The 25,073-nt window shown below is 44.2% G+C and overlaps 1 protein-coding gene across 1 annotated transcript in view; it reads right to left on the minus strand.

Moving 5' to 3' along the window:
* The window catches only part of LOC146208933 (multidrug resistance protein mrp-7-like), a 112,921-nt gene that overhangs the window by 33,947 nt on the left and 53,901 nt on the right, over nt 1-25,073 (minus strand). Inside the window, exons 8-16 of the mRNA XM_084579547.1 lie at nt 24,504-24,761; nt 18,823-19,026; nt 16,930-17,076; nt 14,905-14,998; nt 11,995-12,200; nt 9,342-9,518; nt 6,305-6,472; nt 3,896-4,080; nt 3,042-3,117 (exon numbers count right to left, since the gene is read on the minus strand). Of these exons, the coding sequence (XP_084435673.1) occupies nt 3,042-3,117; nt 3,896-4,080; nt 6,305-6,472; nt 9,342-9,518; nt 11,995-12,200; nt 14,905-14,998; nt 16,930-17,076; nt 18,823-19,026; nt 24,504-24,761 (1,515 nt within the window). The remainder of the gene's footprint in view (nt 1-3,041; nt 3,118-3,895; nt 4,081-6,304; nt 6,473-9,341; nt 9,519-11,994; nt 12,201-14,904; nt 14,999-16,929; nt 17,077-18,822; nt 19,027-24,503; nt 24,762-25,073) is intronic.

Genomic DNA, 25,073 nt, shown 5'->3' on the forward strand with positions numbered 1-25,073 from the left:
TGCCAATAGCCAGAGCGCAAATCTAGCGACGAAAAGAACTCCGCTCCTTGCAAACAATCTAGCGAGTCATCAATTCGTGGTAGTGGGTAAACATCTTTGCGGGTTATCTTATTCAGACGCCGGTAGTCCACACAGAAGCGGATCGTGCCATCTTTCTTCGTCACCAACACTACGGGGGAGGCCCAAGGGCTATGAGATGGTCGTATGATGCCCCGTTGAAGCATATCGGCGACATTGTCACGAATGACGCGGCGCTCAGTGGGCGACACGCGATATGGTCGCTGCCGCATGGGAGCATGAGGACCAGTGTCAATTGCATGAGAAACGGTCAAGGCGCGGCCCAAGGAAGGCTGGGACACATCAAAAGATGCACTGAAGCGCTGAAGGAGGGCGACTATTTGGTCCCGTTGGGCGGACGGAAGGTCGGTCGCGATAGCTCGATGAAGGGCGTCGACAGGAAGCTCATCACTCGTAGCAGCACAAGACGTCAGGGCAGCGACGTGAGGAAAAACTTCAGGTTCGGAGAACATGTAAGTGCGATCAGGGTCCAGCTCGCCGCGAAGAAGAGCCGTTGGGCAGGAAAAAGGGTTGGAAGCATAGATGACACAGCTGCCATCAGAAATCGTTAGAACGGCGAAAGGAAGAAGGAGGCGGTTATGGTGGGCGGAGGCGACTTTGGGCGTAAAGAGAACAGGACTAGGGAGGGTAGATGTCGAAATAAGGGGAACGAGAACAGAAGAAAAGGGAGGAATGTCGGTGTCTGCAGCTACAAGGAGTTTAGCAGGGCGCACAGGCGGGTCACACAGGGAAACATTACACACAGGGGAAAGCTCAACTTCAGCACGGGCACAATCAATCACAGCACTGTGAGTCGACAGAAAGTCGTAGCCGAGGATGATGTCGTGGGAGCAGTCGTAAAGCACCACCATCTCGACGAGATACGTAATGTCTTTGATGCAAACTCGTACCGTGCACGCTGCCACTGGGGTGATGCGCTCAGAACTGGCAGTACGAAGCGAAAAGGCAGAAAGCGGCGTCGTGACCTTGCGAATTTTGCGGCGAAGGGCATCACTAATTACGGAAACGGCAGCAGCTGTATCCACCAGCGCAAGAACGGGAAAACCTTCTACGAACACTTCAATGACGTTGGCGGGAGGAGGCGGAGGACTTAACGAGTTCGTCAAACGCGCAGTTCTTGCCTCCGGAACTGCGGCATTTAGTTTTCCCCTTGTGTAGTGCCCTGTCGCCGGAGCATTGGCGAAATGGAACGTCGGCGAGGCGAAGGCGAACGGCGTGTTGAGTACTGAGCCCGAGGTGGAGATGATCCAGAAGAGACGTTGCTCAAGGGCGGCTCGGGATCGTAGTGGTACTGACGGGCTGTGTTCTCAGGATGAAGCGGGCGCTGACGGCAAAGGCGAGCGACGTGACCCGGGAGCCCGCAAGCATAGCAAATTGGGCGATTGTCGGCGGTTCGCCATGGGTTCGTAATGCGGCGTCGCTGTCGAGGGATTGGAGACTGAAGGGCCATGAAACGAGGTGGAACATAAAATGTAGGGCCGTTCTGGTAAGACGATGTAGGAAGCGGACCGCGCGTTCCAGCGGTTACTTGAGCGTAAGTGAGTGGGGCTTGCACAGGAGCGATGGGAACACTAGAAGGCAGCGCTTCGGCGACTTTCTCCTCGATAACATGGCGGATAGCCGGCGAGATGGATGGCGCGTTGGCTGGTGCTAATTGCGAAGTGCAGACGGTCGGCTGAACTGGATGGAGGAGGGACAGCTGGCGTGCAACTTCTTCGCGGATGAAGTCTTGGATATTCTGCATTAATTGAGACTTTTCCGGAGACGGCGTAGCCAGTGCCAAGCCAGCAATGCCGGCAGGTGCGGCAGCCCGCCGCGTAGAAGCGCGTTGCTTTCGTAGCTCGTCAAACCTCTGGCACAGGGTTATAATGTCGGATACGGAAGTAGGGTCCCTGGCCGACATCATATAGTACGCATCATCAGTGAGACCTTTTAGAACATGGGTGACTCTTTCGTGCTCGGGCATAGACGGATTGACCCGCTTGCAGAGGTCAACCACGTTCTCAATGTAGCTGGTAAACGTTTCCTCGGGAAGTTGAAGCCGTGCATGGAGGCGTTGTTCGGCACGGAGTTTACGTACCGCAGGACGGCCGAAGACATCCGCGAAGTTCTTCTTGAAGATAGACCATGTCGGAAGATCGGCTTCGTGGTTTCGAAACCACAGATTCGCCACGTCCGTGAGGTAGAAGAGGACGTTGCTCAGTTTGATGGAATCGTCCCACCGGTTGTAAGTGCTGACGCGCTCGAAAGAGGCCAGCCAGTCGTCGACGTCATGGTCGTCGGTACCACTGAAGAAAGGTGGGTCACGGGGGCGTTGTGCCCCGGGACAGAAGATGGCGGTAGGAGTGGCAGGGATGGGCGCCGATGGTTGGCTGGAAGCGTCCTGCATGGTTGTGACCGAAGGCGGTAGCGTGCGGTCTCGAAGTTCCAGGGTGAAATTTGCGAGGAGGACTGGGGTGACGACCGAGATACCTCCACCAAGTGTAAGGTGTTTCTTGGGGTACCAAGACCGTAAGCAACGTCCGCAAACCAAGGCGACGAGGGCAGCGTTCGAATCAACGGTGCAGTGCTAACAAGGCTCCGGCTCCACTTCGTCTACCTCTTCGGGTTGGCGCGCGAGCTGATGGCGATCGGGATTACTACAGTGTATTTTTGATAGGTATGCTTGCGTCTAAGTAACGCTTGGACGCGCGGCTTGCCGTACATGATAGGCGATATCTTCAATCAAACATCTGGAAGTGCAGCTCATGTGGCTGGTCATTCCAAGGCGTTTCAGTAGAATAACTGAGGAGCAGAGTGGTACAAAGGAGAGGCCGTCACCCTCGGAAACGTTTCATCGGAACGACTGGGTCTTCTTAGAGGTATTCGCCTGCTAGCTGGAATTTCCGCGAATCGCACAGTTAGGAAGAATATCATTCCATCACCGAATGAAAGCCCCCATACTATGCCTTGATATTTCTCACCTTCTTTGGTGTCATTCCTTCTTCCTTGACTACCCGTAAGGATTCATCATCCTCCATCAAGAGCTGCTCGCCATGTCTGAAAAGTACAGCGAGGCACCAGCGACACTGGATCATTTTCAGAAATAATACTTACAGACGTCATGCGCTTATCTCTGTTCAAATCACCAGGTCTTGAAGCTTCTCGAATATAATTACACCAGTCGCAGCCATGGAAAGCAATCCGTGCACATTACAAATTTTAATTGATGACACTGTCTGTTCTTCGACTGCCGCGGCTGATTGGATACACACCAGTTTTCTCAACGAAGTGAAAGCTGCTGCCTGGCATTGTGCACGAATTTCTAGGGGGCATAACATTGAAAAAACCTTCGCCTTCATATCCCGTAACCCCGGACTTCAAACTGGCCAAAGTGGTCTTTACCGAACAGGGCGGATGTCGGTCCTCCGTGGATGGATTTTCAATTGAAGAAAGGGTTTGGTGCAAAACCTCTTTCTTAAATATTTAACTCAAAACGGGTAAAATATTATGCAGTGGGAAAGTTGCTCGGATTCAAACCCCTGTCGGTATCTTGTGACACTGGGTCTTCAATCAAGTGTTCCGAATGCGAGTCGGACTCCCTACCACAAGGCCAACGTTTCGTTTCAGTAGAAGAATTTTTCTCCGGGACCGTTGCCCCAAATATATCCCTGCAAAAGAGCCGATCACCAAACCATGGGAAATCATTTTACTGGAAAGCCGGTGGCTACCCGATTGTACCTGGGACCAAGCTCAGCACCTTGCAAACGCGAAAAGGATGTTCTATAAAAAGGCCACCAATTCGTCCCTTATTCACTCTGCCGGCTCTATGTCTAACCTTAAGCTCTTCCTTCTTTTAGGCGAGCGTGAAGGACTTTTCTCCTCGAACAACTTCATAGGGGCTTCAGGATGTTCTTTCAGTTCGCTCAGGTCACGAAAAGAGAGGGCCGTCTTTTCGTGCATCAGTACCCACTGGTCGATGCATAGTGGCAGCCGTGTGTTGTTTGTAACCAGTATCCGAGTCTGGAAAGCCGAAAATGCAAGCGGAAAACATTAGCATGAAGAATACTATGTGAACGTAGTAGACACAGTGAAGGAACCGATAAAAAGACTCATAATTATTCTCAAATAAGCACAAAATGTTTGGTAGCATCAGTAACGAGGCAATGCGCTCTTTTTCTAAGAATATGATCAATCGTTTATGTCTGCGTGTCACCCTAAAGTACAAATCTGTATAGTAAGGAATCATTCAATCACAGATTAGAGCTTGAAGTAGGGGAGGATAATCTCACCTGTCGGTGCAAAACTCCATGCGTTACGCAGAGTGCATATTGTGATACTTCTGTCTATGCGATTATTTATTCAGGTTCTTTATACTTCCCCCAAACTAGCAAATTTCAAGGGAATGCTGTCGATTATAGACGCCCAACATTTAGCTGCACATGTTGGTCTCCTTTTAAAGTTTTCTCAAGGCAGCTAGTAAAACAAGAAATGACAAAGAAAGTCAGTCACCGTGAATAAAGGTGCCAGCTAATGACCCTTTTACAGAGAGAGAAGGTGACCGTTCTGCGACGTCCCACAAGCCGAGTAAATAAATTAGTTCAGCCAACCGCCACTTCGAAATATTATATATGCACAACTTCATCCATACTCGCTTCAACTGCACTGTGCTGCTACGTACAAGGTAAGCTATGAGCGGTGAAATTACCCTGGTCGGTTGAAAAGACAGTCAGAGAATTAGACATATGCAGCTCTCCTAAGCTCTAATGCATTCTGGAAGTGTATATAATTTTAATAGTAAACCGCACTGAACAGCACTCGGCCGTTGTTACTGTTTGTCAGGGCGCCAACATAGCAAACCTCTGTGACAGCAGATACGAGACCTGATTTTTAATTAGTCTTGGTTTTGAAGGTGCATATCCGGCTGCGATCAAATTTGTCATTACATAAGAGCAATTTTCAGTGTATCTTGAAAGAATTTAATGCTAGCGTGCTAAACCCAGTAAAGCAGGTAGAGAAGACACTCTGTCAATAGCGGTACGACATTTCTCCCCATTAAAACTGCAAGAAATACAAACACTATTACCCACTAACCTCTATCCCAACTTGCATCCACTCAAGTCTACATTACATAAAAACTCCTGCTCTGTGAATGGTGCTGAAAAAGTGCCAAATGGAGATAAGAGGCCGACTTCGCTTATGCGACTATCTCCGATCGACATAGAGGCACAATGATTGCACATGTGTTGGCGTGATTTGCTAACAATGCTGCTATCAATCAAGTTTTTCAAGCTTAAGAAAAAAAAACAGCTAATTTGTGAAGCGTACATTGGCTAAATTGTGCCTTTGTTCTTAAAACTAAGCGCCGAGCTAACTTACGTTAAGGTTCTGCGGGGCATTCAAACTGTCGCAGCAATCATCCGTGATATTGCTCAATTGTGTATGAATGTACAAAGAATCTGCAACTTAGACTCTATGTTACTAGCTTTTCGCCCTCGTTTACTGAGCCGCACAACTCCGGGTTTTTATTTAACTACTGCTTCCCCAGTCATAGCTGTTCAGAAAGGTGTTTTTGCCAGCATCATATATGCGCACTTCACGACCAGTCATTGGCATCAGGATAGATTCCTGATTCGAGCCCAGCAAGTTCCATTCTGAAATGTACCGCATTTTCTGTTTTCGTAATGAGTACACTTACTCACAAGAGGAACACAAGCCAGTCACACTCGACATGCGCATCTTCTTGTGTGCTTAGCTTTTGTATGCCTTTCATTACACTAGCCTTCATGCGAGAAGAATAATCGGAAACTATTAAAGAAACATATTTCGCATGTTAAACAAGATTCGCTTTTCACTTTTGGCAAGGCCTCTGCTTACATCTGTGAATTGTGAAACCAAAAAAAAAAAAAAAACGCTTTCACTGTGTTTGATACATACTTAGGTCTAAATCGGCACCTGGGAATAATATACAGCTTGAAAGGAGATAAAAATAACCACGCATAAATGTATCTGTCCAGCTCCTAGGACAGGCCTTTAGACATATAAATATTGCTAACCATGTACCAAAGCAAATACATTTCCTGATATATTTACACACGTGCTTGGCACTGTACGGTAATGTGCAAGTATGTTCTACACGTTTTCATCGTATAGGCATAAGCTCATTGAACGTCGTGCAGTCGGTATCATAAAAGAAATTTGTATGCGCGTCTATCGAAACACACATTTTTGCCAGAACATGTTTTACCTTGTCATTAAGCATGCCGGCACGGCCGACGACATTTTCGAAGATGCTTAGGGCCACCCGACTGTCTTGCGAGCTGGTAGGGTCGTCCAGCAGGTAAATGTCGCTTCGAGAGTACACAGCTCGTGCAAGGGCAACGCGCTGCTTCTGTCCTCCACTCAACATTTCACCCTGTATATTTGCAACAAAAATTATGTTTAATATATTCCCTTCAGAAAATGTTATTTTGATCGCCATGCAAAGCGAAGCTATAAATCACGATTGCTTGATATTTTCGTTCACATCAATGAAGTCCCTCCTCTATTTGAATCTCTATTCGCCACAAACGTTCGAATATTTGGCTGTAACGAAAAGATTATCAAAAGCCTGTCTCCATCCAGTGTAGGGCAAAAGCCTATCTCATACTTCTTCAGTTAACATCTGTCATCTACCATCGCCGGCTACCTTATTCCCAAAAATTACCGGCATTCTTGATGGGCCTGCTACGCTCGCTTTCTCTTCGAATCCAGGCAGTTACCGCTAGCAACCAAAGCTTACCTAGGCTTGGAACTGCATGTTCTGCCCGAACCAATTCTTGACCATTCAGTTAGAGTGTCATTATCTCGAGCTGATTTCTTGACCCATTCAGTTCTCTCTCCGTCTCATAATACTGCAGCTATTGCTTCGCTTTCTATAGTTTTCAGCGTTGACCTCGATTTACCGACATACTGAGTTAAAAGAATTATCATTTTATGGATTTTGCTAAACGTCGTTTCAAAGGTACCCTAGAGATAATTCGGCAGGTAGAGGCAAGTAAATACACTGATCTCGATTTGTTGAAACATTACACATAATGCAGGAAAGTTGTTATGTCGGCACTTGGGGTGAACAAGCACTGAATACCAAGCGCTTCTGCTCGAACATACACAGGAAAGCATGTTAACAACTACATTATTGTTATGAACGGTTATCTGCAACGTTGAGGTCACCTCAAACCCTAGTAAGGTTGACTTTCGGCACAATGAATGTCTCTGGAAAGACAGTTCATGTCGAACTCACCGCTGTTCATTATTCTGTCTTGTACGAGTGGGTGCGCTGTTTACTGGTATCGAAAATCACGTAGGATTTTGAATTTTAGTTTCGTGTGTAGCTTACTTTAAAACTGCCAAGCACATTCAGGGTGCATAATCAATTTTTCTTTAAATGGTTATACCGGTTCCTGTTAGGACACTGAGATGAGGAGCTGCGCATGCGTACAAGGCGATTTTTGGGCCTTTCAGAGCTCTGATGCAAGTCGCTATTGAGAGCAACTTACACTTCCATTACCTCCGAAACAACATATCGACTATTTAGTTTTTGAGTTTGCCTTCGCTTCGAGAAATTTGATGTCAAATAAGATAAACTTGTTAGCTCAGTGCACTCTGGGAGACTCCCCAGATCCAGTATAAAATCATTTGAATAGGAGCTAGCATGGCATCCTATTATCTCAGAAAAACATGTGAAGAAGTTGGTAACCGACTTAAATAAGGCAAGAGCACGAGCAGCTTGATTTCCTATGGCGCTTTATTTCGACACGACGTGGTATGCAAGGTGTAAACTCGTGCGGGCACGTTTCCACATTTTTCAGCGTCAAGTTCGGATGCCGCCAACGATTAAGGATTGCGATTCGGCTTCCGCACGAGCGTGAATTCCTGATGGAGAAAACGGGAATCGCACCATACGTCTCTAACCCACTTAATGAAACCAAGCCGCAATAGCTAGCCTTTTTTTTTTGTTGTTGTTGTTCAGTAGAGGGACGTAGAGGGGGTCTAAATATAGCAGATACGTAAGCGTCCCGAAATAATGTGCTTCACTATGATTGCCAGAGTTATAGGGTTCCTTCTTTTATCATCCTCCAATCTATCTTGTTTGTTGAAATGCGGCAGGTGCACTTGGTTTTGAGGATGATATACATTTTCTGTATTTTTGCGCTTTTATGTTTTGTCATATTTGTCAAGTGATTGTTTTTGAAATATTTATCAAGAGATTGTTTCTATACTATATTTCGATTTCTGTAGATGTTTTTTTTTACATTCATGTCAGTTCAGGTATAGGGAAGGTAAAAACAAACAATGTAAAAATATGCTTAAGACGTCTCATAAGCTCATAGTTCTCGTCTTTCATGGCACTACAGCAATTAAGAAACCTTCAAACTAGTCTAGTAACAAATATTTCAGGAATTGTTCAGCGTGCAGCGTCATAATACGAGGTCAACACTTTAGTCAAGAATGAGGTATTCCATAAAGGCAATTTCACGACAAACTAAGTTAATAAAGACAGGATAACAAACAGCGTACTCCCTTCACTGCGCACTCCGGCGCAGATACATCCAAGTGGTATCTGTAAGAGCCATAAGAGCGAAAACTAGTAACGCCTGAAAACTACAAACGAATACTATTTAAGCCTATATACCAAGTTAATATAACCACATACCACGAACCATAATATTACCAATATTACCTCAAACGAAGAGTAGTGTTTGTGGGAAGGCACATATCCCCGCTCATTCCCCTCCTGGCTACGGCGCGACGGCGAGGGTGAGGCGCGGCTTCTCCTCTCCACATCACGTGGCAGCCTCCTTCGATGTGGGAAGGCACATATCACCGCTCCCCCCCCCCCCCCCCCCCCCCCGTGAACCACCCCATATGTTATATCCAATTTTGCAGCGTCCTAAACATCACTTACACTTAAGCTGGTATTGGTAATCGGCATCTACGATTCAGCCGCTAAGGCGGCAGGCGCATCATTGTGCCTCCGGCACGAAGGTGTAAAATACCCAATACACGTTGTTCAGATTGTACTAATAACATGTTCCGTGAGTGGTGTTGTATAGCGACAGCAGAAGAAACATTGCTTAGAAATAACGTAGTTGTGCATATAAAAATCTGTATAAATTGTTTTGGCTTTCTCATATTTCGAACATAACACCGTTGTCTTTCAGCCCCTATTTCAATAGAAAAGAATACTTATTGAATGTTACATTGTGAACTTTCTCCCCATTTCGACCCGTGGCTTAACGTACCTTGTCTCCTGCTTCAGTGAGGTCACCGGCTGGCATTCTGCTGATGTCGCGAGCCAGTTGGCAAGCGTTCAAAACATTGTCGTAATACACCTCATCAAATTTTTTTCCGAATGTTATGTTGTCCCTTATAGTCATGTTCATTACATTGTTTCCTTGTGGTACCACACCTATAGTGCCCTGGAACAAGAAAACAGCGATGAGCGACGTCACAAGTGTGAGACAGTAATAAGTGAGATGTAGTGTGCGCAACATCTTTTCAGCCTTAAACAGCATTTCAATGATGGGCCCTTCGCGGCCGTGTACTTACTAAGAAGGGAGGGGGGGGGGGGGAGAGAGAGAGAGAGAGAGAGAGAGAGAGAGAGCTACGTCACGACGATCCTCCTCCTCTTCAGCGCAAATGTTTGAGAGAGGAGGCTGTCCTGTGCAGGCCGCACATTCTTTCCTAGCCCCAAAAACGAGATGCGAGCCCTTCCACCGAAACACCTACGAGTTGTACCTTCGTGTGAAAGCCCAGCGACTATTTCTATCGGCTTAAGAATGCGCGGGCACCCTTAAACAACCCAGCTTTCTGGCAGCCAAGGGCGGCCTCACCGAAACACATCCTGTTCTTAACCTGCTTTGCCCAGCCACCTGCTCCTGTTTACTTACTGTGAGCTAAAGGTCGAAGGCACCGTTGGGTTTTAAAACTAAGAGTTTCACCCTGAACTCGCTTTATTGAAATTTGGGAGCCATAACTTGAAACCGAACCTAAGGAACATACGCCCATGCGTGGGTTTTATTAAAAAAACTTCCTTTCTGAAGGTTAGCCGAGGATTTCCGTACCGCATGTCATCGACAAAATTTACTGATTTGTTGCGGGCATTTCCCCTTAATGCAATGTTTCGCTGTAATCGTTCCTGATTAGTTAAATAATTATTTAGACAAATGTTTTAATGTTTTACAAGCTCTGTAAATGTGTGCTCTGCGGGGATCCACCGGTCCTCACAAAAGATGCCAAATTTCCTAATTACGAAGCATTTTGTAATGAAAAGACTCGGTTTCAATCTTGGGAGTTTTATTACGTAGCTGATTGAAATGTATCCGAACCTCTCCGCTGTAACGTGTCTAGTAGCATGATGCTGCTTTAGCGTCCAAAAATTGTACATGAGATTTTTATCTTTCAATTTCGTCCATGTTGGGCTCTTGTTCGAACGTTTCCCTCCTTTCGTGTGTCAGAATATCACTTGCCGTAAATGTCTTTTCTCTTCTTGCTGACCACGAAAATATTTTTCTTGTTTTTTTTTTTATCAAAGCCGTTTCACACGTTCCCCTATAATATTCGTGACATCTCCACTACACTAATTAGAGCCAAATTCTCCGTTGCGGAAAGCTATTTGTTAAGCTTCTGATTCTAACTCTCCTCCTGCCTGATACTTCAAGAAGCCCTTCCGGAACTAAGGTAACCTCGACAAAATAAGATAAGAACATACTGAAATCTACAAAAAAACTTCGAAACGTCTTTTAATGGTTATGCTCTAACTAGGTCTAGTGAACGAAGAGGCGAGGCGTAATACAAGGAATGTGAGTCTGTCGAAACAATCCGCTTTAACTGTCCTGCAGCATCACAACATACTTTTTGCAACAGTGTAAAATGCTGCACAAATCCCATGGGGGACACTTAAGCTCCGCCTTTAATAGTATAACGCGATAGCGTAGTGCTGCCAGCCCACATTCATAGCCCGACTGAGGGGTAACATGAATTACGTGAATTGAGGTGACCTGGCAGCCTGATTCTGATATCTCCTACCTATATGAAAAGGAAGGCCGGACTTAGGTGCTTCTGCCAAACGCCAAGTCAGGCAACACTACATGCACTCAGTGCGCGGAGACGTCAGCTGCAAGCTATCGCCTGTTTTTCCATGCAAGTGATTTTTCGCTCACAACGCCGGTATTAAGGCGAAAGCCTTTAATGGCTCATCGTTGTCGTCACCAAAAGTGTCACGCTTTTGCGGCGCTGTGATTGGCTGAGGTGAGGATGCCGTCATAGAGGTCTCGGCCAATCACAGGGCACTATCGTTTCACAGGCGCTGCCAACTGAGCCTCTCCTTTTACATGGGTGGATGTTATCAGAATCAGCCTGCCAAGACCGTTGCATTCAATTAACCCCTAGGCCACGTAAACACGCTTAATAAGGCTTGTTAAAGCGGGGCTTTATATTTTGGCTGGTAGCTTACGCTATCTAGTCATACCGATTCAGGTGTCCGTGTGGTGCGTTTCATTTGGCGCTTCCTCGAACACCGCACCACACAGCCTTAGAAGCAGATGCAGTAAACCCAGGAATCAGCGAAATTTCAAACAGAGGCTTTCGCCTTATCGCACTTTAGTGGCCCAAATCGTCCCACACATTTTGTTGTGAACGAGCCCTTTAATGCTATCACGTGAAAACATTTTGATCAAGTGAAATTATCATCGAATGATCAAGTGGAAGCCAAGAAAAGTTTTGTGCAGCTGAGCCAGACAAATGTTTTGACATAAGCTTCCAAATGCTTTGCTCAACAATCTGTACTACATAAGACTCGTCATCCGTGAAGGCGACTCTGGCTGTCGGGTTCCGATGCAAACCAAAATTATTTTTCAATGTTGTGTTAGCCCGCTATACCAACTGGATACTCACGCTGCGTGTCAAACAGCCGCCTAAGCGCCTCATGTCTCCGACAATAGCCGAAAGGAGCGAAGACTTTCCGCTTCCCACGGTGCCGACGACTCCCACCAGGGAACCGCTCTTAATAGACAGATTAATGTCAGCCAAGACCGGACTGTCCGCGTCACTATTCCTGTTGGCCCAGGCGAAAGAGCAGTCCTTTATTCTGATCTCGCCAACTGTGCAGGAAGAGTAGTTCCAAAGCATATAGATGACGCAAAAAACAACAAAGGCGCCTTGTTAAGGCTAAGAATCTGATATTGTGCGTTGTTTCTTTCTTCAAAAAAGTTTTCTGATGAACATTTTAGATTACAATCAGAAAACCTATTGTTGACTATCACTTTTATTCCATCTTCAGTTATGTATTTTTCTCTGCCTCACATTCCGGTGCAAAGAATCTTGACAAAGTTGCTCAACTCCATGTACGCGTATTAAAGCATGTCTTCATCGACTATATGCGTGCTCAATCTTCTTTTCTTTTCTTTTCTTTTTTTTTCTTTTTCCTTTTTCTTTTCTTTTCTTTTTCTTTTTTTTTTCTGAAGGATTGCAAATATGATCGGCATGAGCCATGCTCTGCCCAAGCGCGATATTCCACAAAGCGATAGTCTATGCAGCCAGCAATGATATGTCATTCTTAGATGCTATGGTTTGCAAAATTAGCTTTTGACTGTCTGGAAACAGCATCAGCCTTAACCACCTTCCACAGCACACCATCTTCCTAATCAAATCGGGTTACATCCGCACTTAACGAATTGCTACCGAATGGCGCAACCAGCTTCCGCCCACCTCTGACTTCCAACGGTCTGCCTACGATTTGTTCTGGCGGCTTCTTAAAGCTACAGTTCTCTTCAGGTCGGCCACTCTGTGGTCCGAGATCAGGAGACAAAACCTCCTACGAAAACAAGCTGCCATGGTTATGTAGGCCATGCATTCCCCCAAATAAATATGTTTGTTGTTTCGGTGCTACCATGATACTGCTAGGACACAATAAATAAACGTGGTGCCCACGGCTTGACTCTTTCAACCGCCGGCGCAATAAGCGACCACCCAGGATACATTAAGCAGTGTGGACAGCTCAAGGCGGCTAGGGTTTGTTACGGCGCTAGGCGTAGGCTTTGTCCTGAGCAAATGAAAAAAAAAATGAAAATGTTTGGGGACGTTTTTGCGGCGAACGTCTTTGATATCAGTGTTGGCCTGCCCACAAACCACTAATAATACTCGGCGTAGGCCTTGTAGAATCGAATGAGCAAAGTGTTTAATTTTTTCCCCCTATTTCTATTTTCATCGTGTAGCCCGCCTTCCGCCTGACGCGAAATCAGCAGTACCTAAAATTACTGCCCGCTTCAAAGTAGGGCACTTGTATCTTTTGGTAAGTGATGAAAGACATCGTGGTGCCTGCTGGACGGATAGAAGTGCAGGGTAGTCGACATTTTTACTTAACCAACTGTAGGTAAAATATCAACACACTACACAAGTGAAACCTTACAAATTCTATGCATAGGTTAGGGCCGCTTAATTTGAGTGCGAAATTGAAAGCTTTCAGCACTGAACATCACCTCGGGTTTTAAAGTTTTTTTTTTTTTTTTTTTTTTTTTTTTTTTTTTTTTTGACGAACCAATACAGCAGACTTTGAAAGCTCCGTTGGTTTGGTCTTTCGCAATGCACACTAAATAAATAGTGTCTCTTGAGTTGTTTTTGTACGCAGGAAATAGTTTTTGCAGTCTATGCGTCCTATAACGTAGATGTGGCGTCGTTGTCCACGCGCAGTTAAGGTTTATATCGACTTGGCCAACCACTTAAAGCAGGTCAGAGGTATCCTTTGCATTTCCGATATAAGAACCCACGTTGGGGATTCATAAATTTTATTGTCAATCACTTCTTTAGAATATGGCTTTCAATAACCTTTAGCCATAAAATAAAAAAAATAAACGTACCTGCATGTCCATTTAAGATATTTACCCGACTATATTTTGCACTCTATTTTGTCAATAATGCCTACCTTGTATAAAAGAGAACTGAACAAGGGTTGAGGGGGAGCCTCAGTTCGCCAGTCAAGCTTTGGATTGCAAACTGAGTCTCCCTTGCTCAGTTCTCGTTCATATTGCGGATCCATGCTCTTTCTCTCATCTTACCCTAATGCCTCTTACGTCTTTCAATTAATTTGCATACACCGCATCAAACTTTTTCCCCAGCTTTTAAAATAAACTTCCGTATCCAATATCTTGAAACAGCCGGTACACATCGCAGTACCAAGAGGTACGTAACTACTGCGAGATAGCTAGTGTGTCGCCAGCGACCGAAATAAAAGACATGGTCTAAGTAAGTGAACCCCGCTTTTTCAAAACTGAATTAAAGCTCCATAATTAATGGTAGTATTGTCTTTTCAACGTCCATGATCTTTGTGATGTCTTAAAGAGAACACTGATATTTCTCGTACCGGGTATTCAGAGCATAATAAACTGTATTTTGCAACAGAATAGTGATGGCAGTGCAAACTGGGCGCCGAAGGCATCATAACACAACACTGTCAGATAATATTCAAGCTTCACTGACATTTTGCACACCTCATGCGCTCGACACCTGTTTTGTGCGGGAACAGTAAAAAGATACATTGGGCCGCTAGGCTTTACGGGAAGGCTTTGACGTAATTTCACAAAATAATTTGGCACAAGTTTTTGTGCGTGGCTACTGACTAGCAATTTCCATTACCCGAATATTTATTAAAAGTCAATTCGTTAATTACTACGTTATTTACTTTGCATAGGTTTCGATACAACGCACATCCCCTGCGACTAGAAAACAATATTGTCTAATTCGGCGTATTACATTTTGCACTTTTCTAGCGCTTATCGAAGCACTCAGTACAAATTTTACGACCCTTACTTGGAACTTTAGGATCGTACAGTCTTTCATCTTCCTCCGAGCAATGTTCCTCTTCTTCAAAAAATGAAGCCAATCTTCTGCAGCTTCGAAATGCCTTGGAAGAACACAAAGACAACGAAACGGAATATGCATTGATGCAGGTAATTCTGCCTATTTGCAGCTGTGTCCACCTATTTTATTTTATTGTTTGAAATATATGCTAAAATATATTGATGTTTACAGCAGATTTGATGGCTTGTGATGACGACTTCAGTTAGTTTATGCAGACAATAAATTCTTGAATGCTCTTGAACGGTCAAAGAGCTGGACACGTGTAAGTACTAAAACTAAGCGACAGCAGAATTCAGCCTAAAATAGGTGGTCGAAATCTTGGCTTGGGACTTGTCAACGCAACTCTAGATTTCTGAAAACTGGTCTGAATTGAGAATTAATCTTCCTGCACATGGTCCTCTACCTCTATATCGATTGTATATGGACGATGTTTATTACAAATATCAAGTATAAACGTTTCTGCTTTCACGGCTGCACCAAGGTCTCGCGGGAATACAAAAAGTTCAGTATACACAGTGGGGTTCTAATTCACACTCGTGTTTAACTACACGCTGATAGGGTGAACATTAAGGGTGCTTTCACTAGCAGTATCGATCAGTAACCAAAAACGATGTTCTGATGCGGTATTCCTCAAGTCGCGTCTTGAATGTTTCTAACTCAAAAACACAAGCCTTAAAGAGCGCATATACGAGGTGATCACAGGGATTGAAATATTATTCAAAACAGTTACATTTTCAGATGCCGTTAAACGCAGTTGCGACATAGAAACCATGAAAAAAAAAAACATCTTTCTAAAGTCCCTTGGATTGAAATGGTGCACGGCACGCAGCGTAATTGGAAGCGCATTATTTGTATTTTAGCGCGTCCTCCTCATTTTTTTTACCTTAACGCGTGCATTAAGCGAATTAAGCAATTATAGATAATAAAAGAGAGGGGTCTTGCTCAGAACGTTTTCATCTTTGGAATATACCTTAATGAAATTATGCATCTGAACAATTTGCCATTGAGACAAAACTTTCAGGAGGTCTCTCCCTCCCCCTCAAGACCGCTTCAGTTTTCAAAAAGCTGGTCATTACCAGCGACTGCCTACTTCCACTGCCAGTGAAGTATGCTCTCTGCATTCTAAATAAATAGCGTAGTGTGCCTCCCGACAACGCCTAAATTTCACTCTAAACGCCACTTCATTGCCAGCCGCAAAGCATTTCTCTCGACATACTCTTTGTGTCACCGCCGAACAAGCAACCTTGGGACGGTGCAATAATTGAGCTTTGCGATGGGTGAGACAGACCATATTGTAGAACTGTCCCTCTCGTTACTGAGAGAGAGGCATTTACAGAGGCATGTACAGAGATTGGTGAAGTGGATCGCTGCTCATGGAAAAAATGTTACGGAAGGATATGCGCTTCTACGATGGAACCTGTTTCAGTTATTACAGAAGTTTCGGCCATGTTGCAATGATTGTTATGTAGCTATCCGTGCAATCAAGAAAAAGTTATAAAGCTATGCAAGTTTCAAGCTTTCTCCATTCGCATTGCAACTGCAGAAGCCATGACACCGAATTATGTCATGGATAGGCTTCGAGCCGTAGATAATATCATTAGCGTAGATGCGCTGGCATATGTTAATCTCAAAACTGCCCTCTACGACGGCCTAAAGATACCTGTGGCATGCATTTTGTGCTTTGCCGCTGCAGTACCTCTTGTCCCTCTTGTCCTAAAGACGCCCATAATAAAAGGCAATTCCAATCCTCGAACATCACTAGGGGCGTTTGGGGCGTAACGAAAATTTAGTTGATCAGGTTATAAGCATTATTATTCTTTTTGCTGTCATCTGAATAGATGTGTGATAAGGGAGTTGTGAGTGTTAGCGCACTTTTTGCCAGCATGGTGTCAAGCTAGAGCCATGAAAAGCAACGCAGCGTAGCATTGTTCCTAGAATATTTTCTCTATCTCACGTTAGGCCCAGTTTACTTACCTGACTCTTCATCCTAAGGACATGTGGCACGCTTGTCCCTAGGGAATCCATTATCGTGAGCATGTAGACGCAAGAAAACATAGTAGCAGGGCTGAAAGTTGCATCAGGGTTTATGAAGCTCACGGTGCCAAAAGCAGCAATTATCATCTGAAAGCAAAAAAAAAACAAAAAAAAACACTGACTTTACGTGGTTAAGTCAAATGCGAATTAGGTGCGCCACCGCTTCGGTTTTAACTTTGCTTTCAGGTCGCGCATATTCAGCAATAGCACACAGTAGTAACATACTACATTATGCGAAAGTCCGTACACATAGGCACGAAGCCCCGCTTTAACTGAGACGTATAAACGTGCCCACATGGCCTAGGAGTAGGGTGTCCAACTCGAAGTCCAAGAGTCCCGTGAATTCGATGCTTATTTCAATACGCTGCCCCAGTTAACAGCTGCTGTTACAGCCGTATTCAGGAAAACCTCGGCGAAATAGGTGAACGGGTGCTCTAAAGCTAGCCTACTAAATCAGATTCATTAATTTGATAAATAGTTTATGTAGTTTCCTATACGATCGTTTTCAAAGGACAGTGAAAATAAGGTTCCCGTTATTTTGGCCCTAACTTATAGTGTGCACAAGACTAAAACTCGCTCATCAAAGCAACGCCGGCGGAGTCGAATGACGGCAAAGACGAACTGTTGCATAACGCAAAATAAAAAAAAAACGTTCTGCTTACTGCAGCAATTGATTATGAAGTGAGCAAGCATACACTCCAGAATACAATTAGCAAGCACCGAAGTATTAAACCAATGCTCATTAGACATTGTACCGTTAATCAGACACGCAACAACGGAAACTCGTATCTGAGAATCGCCGTTTCTACGGCTGTCACCAATGCTGGTCACGCGTTTTGCAGCATCTACAGATGTGTTATTCCACACTTCGGGCAAGCTATGGACACTGGTGGAACCTACTGAGTCCTCTGGCCTCCAGTCAGGTGAATATACCGGAACTGAACGTGCGCTTTATGCCGCTTTACATAAGCTAATACGATGTGTTGACGAGCTGCACAACGAAACCTTCAATTGCAATCCGCGCAGTGCTAAGTAAAAAATCAAGCTAATAAAAAGAGGCACAATAAACCAATTTTAATATAAGTGGTCCTGTAATACTTTATCAAATTAGTACCTCTAATAATGTTTTTTCGTAGCTATTGCAATAAAAGTACAAGTTTGCTCGTAGTTCAGTGGTAAAAAGTCCTCACGTGTTGATGCATAAAAAAGATGATGGGTCATCTGCTGTCAACATGCGCGCGCTGCTAAGCAGCAAAAACGCTATGCCTCCATTGTTTTCTCTCATTATACACATTACCAATAGATAAACAGGCGCAGACCTATCAATGTCAGCTGCCTGATATTTATATTGTAATTTTAGTATCCACGCAAGTACAACACTAAAAATCGCCGACGTGACATTTTGTTCTGCCAGCTTTGGTTGGTCTTGCATCCATTCGATAGTGTCGCAACAAAGTTTGAGGATCACAACTCAGATCTGTCGTTTTTTTTTTTTTTTTTTTTTGTTCTAGGCTGGTTTTCTAATTGCCGCTACAAGCACTTTGTGCATGTATTATGGACGAACGACCCAGATAACTCGCACTACCACCTCACTTGTATGGCGTGACACATGGCAGCTGTGATGCCAATTTTTCTTTGTATTGCAAAAGCAAGTTATATTTGCAATGCTTTTTTATGCGTGATGCCTGAATCAAGGCCTTAACGCGCATGATTGTGCCCAATGTTTGTGGCTTCTTTCAGGTATGTTCTCACAAACAGATGAAAGGCAAGAACAGGTGCGATATTAAGATGCATATTGCAACACAAAAACTTTATCAGCAGCTGAATACTTACCAAAGAACTAGATGCGCCGAAGAGCGTTTCAAGAATTGTCTCCAATATGTTGAAGCGGTACGCCTGGTCGATTTCCTTCGTGCGGAGCTGAAGGAGGTTCTTTTGAAAGACGTTCTCCAAAGCTGACATTTTTATAGGACGTATGGACGATAGAAAGTCAGTGAACTTCCTCAGTCGCTCATCTCGAAACTTGTACAGTATTCTCTGTGAAGAAAAAGTAAAAGAGCCCGTCTGATTCTAATATCATCATTACAGGTTACTTCAGCCTCTTAACGAACCAATAATTTAAGGAATGCTCAAGCATACATAATAGTTGATGTGATGAAATTACCATGTGAATATATGCATTGTTGCTAAGTGATCTTAATTAGCTTCCAATTAGTAGACCTCATTTTTAGCCCAGTACTAAAAAGCAGGACTATGTATAGTAGAGCTAGTCAGTAGATCTATCTAGAAGGACGGTTTCGTATTGCCAATTGGTGACTTTGCTTTGAATTCAGGGTGGATATATGCTACTGGATACAAGAAGGTCACCTAAAGGCTCTAAACTATCACACATAATAAGCACCCCTTCCGGGGTAGAAGTTCCATTCCACATGATCACTTTCTTCGTTTCCAACGAAAGTGCTTTTCTTGCTTCTGCGACCCTCTGTAAGGCTGACTGGCTGAGGTGCGCCTATGGATGTCGTCACAGTGCTGCAGCATAACATCCACACACTCATAATCTTGTTCCACGTAACTTCCACTATAAGTGGAACTTTTTATAAACGTCTGTGGAATCAGGTTAAAAATGTACTAACACCAGCTAACTCAGAAATATCTGATATGGTCTTCTGACGTAGAACACCCTGCCGGTCATAAGTGTTCGGCCATACAAGCTGCCAATTAACATCTGCCAGAGCACTTTCCAATACGGCTACGAAACTTCCTAAACTGATGAACACGTTACTGCCATCACAAGGTCACGTGACCCTGTGCGATGTCATGAGATTATGTGACTCCTAACAGAAATCCGACCTTTTCGTGACACGCAATAACGCCTACTTTTCTGCTCAATGCGGAATACACTGCTATCGCACTATAAGCTCCTGCTACTCCGAACAACAGGCTTTCAAGCATGCTACCAATTCCGGTTTTCACATATAAATTCCTCTCTAAATCAAGCAGCTCTTAATCTGATCCCTATAGTGCGCAGCTATTCCGGCGAACACCAGGATGCGCCGTTGATGAATCCTTTAACATTTGGAGACTGTCTTTAAAGCAATTGTAGTGTTGTAATAATTTTTCTAATTTGCTAAATATTAACTTTAGACCGTAAATGTCAAATGGAAAGCTGGAGAGCACCTTCGAACACCCCCATTGCATTAATTGCGGTAAAGAAAGCGTCACCTGTATGTTTTCTTCAGGCTCAAAAGAATGTCCGCGAAATACAATTAAAATCACGTAACAAGCGCATCGGCGCGCCACAATTGTGGTGCTCGCAGTCATAGTTTGAGTGTAAGAAATCAGCGGCGATCGTGTCTCTTCGGCCCTGTTATAGCGGCAGGCCGATATACCTGGAATGGTTTCTTCGCCCGCATCAGCCAACTGGCGCACGTGCCGGTGCAAGTAGCAGCGAGCGGGTGAGCGAGCCCCAACCATCACATGTTAGCCTGCCGCTGCAATGGACTGTCGAATCACAGCCGCAGCTTATTTTGTTCGTTCAAATCACGATTCAGAGAACCACCATCCTGGTGCTCAATGCGCTAGTGACGTGATCTAATTTGTATTTCGCGGGTTTTCTGTTGAGCCTGAAAAAAAGGATACGCTTGAGACTTTCTTTATCGCAGTTGATGGAACGGTGGTTTCTAAAGGTGCTCTCCAACTTTCCCATCCACATTCATGGTCTAAAATGAACATTTATTAAAATTAGAAAAATACCAAAGTTCGCTAATTGGGCAATTTCAAAACAAAGCATAGCATGTGGTGCGGAAGGCGTTCGGCAGTTGTATGCAACTGGTGTCCCTGGTTTACCTCACATAATTTATTTTTTAACCCATGGTTCAATTTAGCTGGGATAACACTTCTTCTTTCAAGGCTCTAATCAAAAAGCAGCCAATTAGGTTTTACGATTTAGTTAATCTCGGTGCACAAAAAATGCAGCATATTAACATAGGTGACACTGACAAGCTCTGAATGGGTTTTACTGGGCTCGGCCTCGCATTATTTTCTAAAACCTTGTTTACGTTTAGCTGGGACACCCGGTGTACGGCAAGCGAGCTTAAAGTAGAAAATTCGCTAAGCACTCTAAGCTGAGGTAAAATTCAGTGGCTTACATGAACCTTCAAGGCAGAAAGCTTAGCCTGATGCCGCGAATGGCGCTAATATCTAAAACTAACAACGACGTTCAAGAACACATCTTCAAGCCTTGAAGAGGCACTACTAGTGCTATCGCTCGTCAGCCTCGGTTGAAGAGGCGAAGAAAAAGATCCCCGAGCAGTTAATAAAGTTCACTCACTCACTCACTCACTCACTCGCTCACTCACTCACTCACTCACTCACTCACTCACTCACTCACTCACTCACTCACTCACTCACTCACTCACTCACTCACTCACTCACTCACTCACTCACTCACTAACTCACTGTTCCGAAGAGTTTGAAAAAGAATAAAAGGGGTTCTGAAGAGAATGTACAAAGGCAGCAGATTGACTAGCATGAACGCCGTCATTAATTAGAATAACGAAAAACCTGAGGCACAGTTCCGCATGAAATGCAGTACTGCGGGCAGGGAGGCTAAACCGAAGGTCTACAGATGAAATGGCGACGGGAAGTGAGCAACACACAAACCTTTATTTCATTTAGTGCAGGTTCATGTTGAAGCTCCTGGAGGCTAATGATGAGTGCTTACGTTAGACTACCTGAACTAGCACACTTAAAAAAGCTTGATGGGTATAAATGCATAAACTTCTGCTGAGTGTGCTGGTATTTATTGTGAGCGAGCAGCATTTTTTTTTTCAATTCAATACACAGGAAAATAAAACGTGCTGTTTCATTAAAAGTACCCCAGATATCGTTACTGCGGTACGAACAGCTGACTATTACGTGAAGTGTCATACAAAACAACAAATAAGTACTATTATCAGCACTTATAAACCGGTGCATGAACCACTAGGCAAATAGTCAAGCAAAACACGCACATTAAAATAGCAGCAGGAAAATCTTGTAGCTAACTGCGCTGGCTTGATAACCATGAAAATAAAGTGCGAATGCATATGAAGGGTCAGAAGAAGGCCTGAAAGTATTTTAAGCAGAAAGCTATATTTAAAAAAAAAATTCAGTGTTTTGTTCGAACGTATTCAATAAAGTGGATAAAAACATCTTTACTGCAAGCGAAATTTGATATGAACTACACGACAGTAATTTCACTCAATGACATCTCCGTACATAATAATAGAACTGGAAGGCCTATCATAAGATAACGACTAGTACAAAAATAGACATTTTCTTAATGACCAGATAATCATTTGTTACAGTGCCATGGTTTGCCATAGAGAACTTCGACGTTAACAGCTGCAGCGGATGTAATCATAAAAGAAACGTCCCAAATACGGCGCCTGGAGTCTCACATCCATGCGCTGCCCAAGAGATTCAGTACGAAAGCTATCGATTACCTCTGAACAAAGATAGAGCACCAACATAAAAACGAGAAATTGAATGCAAGTAGGAAAGGCTTTATCCAAAGCGTGAAACACGTTTATGTATGTGTGCAATGTGACGCGACCGAACAAAAACTAGATCTCTATGATTAGTCATTATGAAAATACGGCTGCATGTGAAACAGTATAACCTTTTCTAGCAACATTAATTAACATTAACACCAAAGACAATATCTTAAAGTAATAAAAGGTCATCCCAAATAAATATCTAACAGCTTTAAGAGGGTTGACACATTCATGCGGAGCTTGAAATACGATGTGTGTCCTGTGTTTCACGAGTGCGAGCAAGGGGAATAACGACACCTACAAACATAGGTGAGCAATTGCTCTTTCATGTCCTTTTTTGTGCTGTCGCAAGCGAGCTTTTGTACCGAGGACAGTCTTCTTTGTGGCGCATTGTTGTGATAGACGACAAAACGTTCGTGCAGCATGTGACAAGCTAGCAGCTGTGTTGTTGGTGTCAGACCTGCCGTGCTGTTCATTATGTTGCACACAACGCACGAAATTAATACTGTGCTTTCTTTTCTTTATTGCAAGGTATGCTTTCTGGCTCCCTTGCAATAACACTAACACGAATGTCTCACTTTAATATGCCCTGAACACCTGCTCAGACCACAATGTGCCAATCTGCCCAGTACGCCATCTGGTTCGCGTGGTGGTTGTCAGCTTATCAAAGAAAGAAAAATAAACAAGCTCTTAAAAAGCCTCCTATTTACCCAAAGGACTCAGCAAAACGGCCACAGATACGACATGGTTGCAGGGAAAACTGAGTAGCGTTAAAACTCAGCGCGTTCAAAATACAAAAACATGTTCCCTGGAACACACTGTATAGACTGAATTGGCGGCGGCTTTCTGTCGCAGCTGGGTCTGGATTCACGCAGTGGTAATTCGTGGATACCCAGCTTGCTGTGAGCGTCATATGGATGCTTGATGTCACCCTATTTTTTAGCCGCAGTAGCTGTAACCTTTAGGAAACCCGAGAGCAGCGACATCTAAACCGTCATTTTTTTCTCGTTGTGGGACAAGTCACGGTTTGGTTTGGTTTGGTTTCTAGGGCTTAACGTCCCAAAGCGACACAGGCTATGAGACGCCGTAGTGGAGGAGTCCAGAGACTTCAACCACCTGGGGTTCTTTAACGTGCACTGACATCGCACAGCACACGAGCGGTTTCATATAAAAGCTAAATTCGATTAAACTGCCCAGAGTTGTCCAATGCGCCAAGTCGATTTGATACCTGAAAGGCCACAAGTGTGCGCACGTGACAGGGGGACAGAAGGATAGAAAAATATAGATATGTTGAAGCGAATAAGCCGTGAATATCTTTTTCAACCGCTAAATTACGACACAGGTTTGTGGCAGTACTAAAAAGGGAAGACGCGCAACAACTTAAGTACTAACCATGCCTCATAGGCAGACGAGCGCTGTGAACTGACTCGTTAATTATGACATGGTTATGACGGACGACACTATAATGCAAAGGATCTAGTTGTCGCATCTGTGAAGTTCTCGCTTCGCATTTCCAATTTAGTAACCAAGTATTTCTACGCTAGTCATAATGTAACAGTGCAATCGTTTTCAATGCAAAGCACATAATGCAAGCGAAGCAGCAGAATGTTAGTGCAGCATATTCAATGTTGAAAACTTTATTCCCAGTCTTGAGGGATTCGTTCCTTAGGATAAACACTGACCTAAAACGTCTACTGCTACCAAATTAAAATCATCATGAACTGTCGAGAACCAAACAGAAATGCTCTTAGTCGCCACCCAGCTAAAGTACAGCTTCAGGAGCACTGAACGGTCCCACATGATTCTCATAGCAAAGTTTTCGGTGCCATCCTTCGCTAGTGAAATGTTCTTCCCGATTTACAGTTCCTATTTCCTTACGCATATAGGGCACCGAAGCCTTATATACTACAAGTACCCCGTAATAATTTCCACTTCACGAATTATTTGCAATTGCAAACTGCAAAATGTTGCACTCACGCAGCTCTTGTCCAGTAGCGGCTCTATAAATGAGTAGGCAGTTCCGAGGACGAGCAGCCAGGCAATGCAAGCTAGCATGGGCGCATAGCCTATCTCGCGAGCCAGAGCACCCAGGACGATGGGCACGCACAGCAGCCCGATCAAAGCATTCTCGAGGAAACTCGTGACGATAGATACCGCCCATGCGTCAACGGCCAGCAGTGAAGACACGAACCCCGCAGTGTTGGCGGAAACAGCGGCAGCAGACAGACAGGTTACCTGTGCGCACCAGTGTTATGTACAAGCCAGTCTCCGCGTCTTGCCGGCATTGTACATCACAATCATTCCCTGTATGTCTACTATAGGATGAAAGGCTCGACCACTGCCCTCCTAGCAGCCCTCTCCAACGCAACCCCAGATATTGTGGACACACGCGTCATTTCATTTATTTTAATCATTTCATTTAATTTATCGTATTACCCTCAAGCGCATACGCACTATAGAGGGAAGTGTTACATTGCCAATAGTGATAAATCATAAAACACGCATTTAACAAAGCGCAATAATGGTTAAACTGAACAAGGCAATACA

The sequence above is a fragment of the Amblyomma maculatum genome, chromosome 1 (assembly GCF_055883805.1).
Source record: "Amblyomma maculatum isolate TAMU_Amacu chromosome 1, ASM5588380v1, whole genome shotgun sequence".
Taxonomy (NCBI): domain Eukaryota; kingdom Metazoa; phylum Arthropoda; class Arachnida; order Ixodida; family Ixodidae; genus Amblyomma; species Amblyomma maculatum.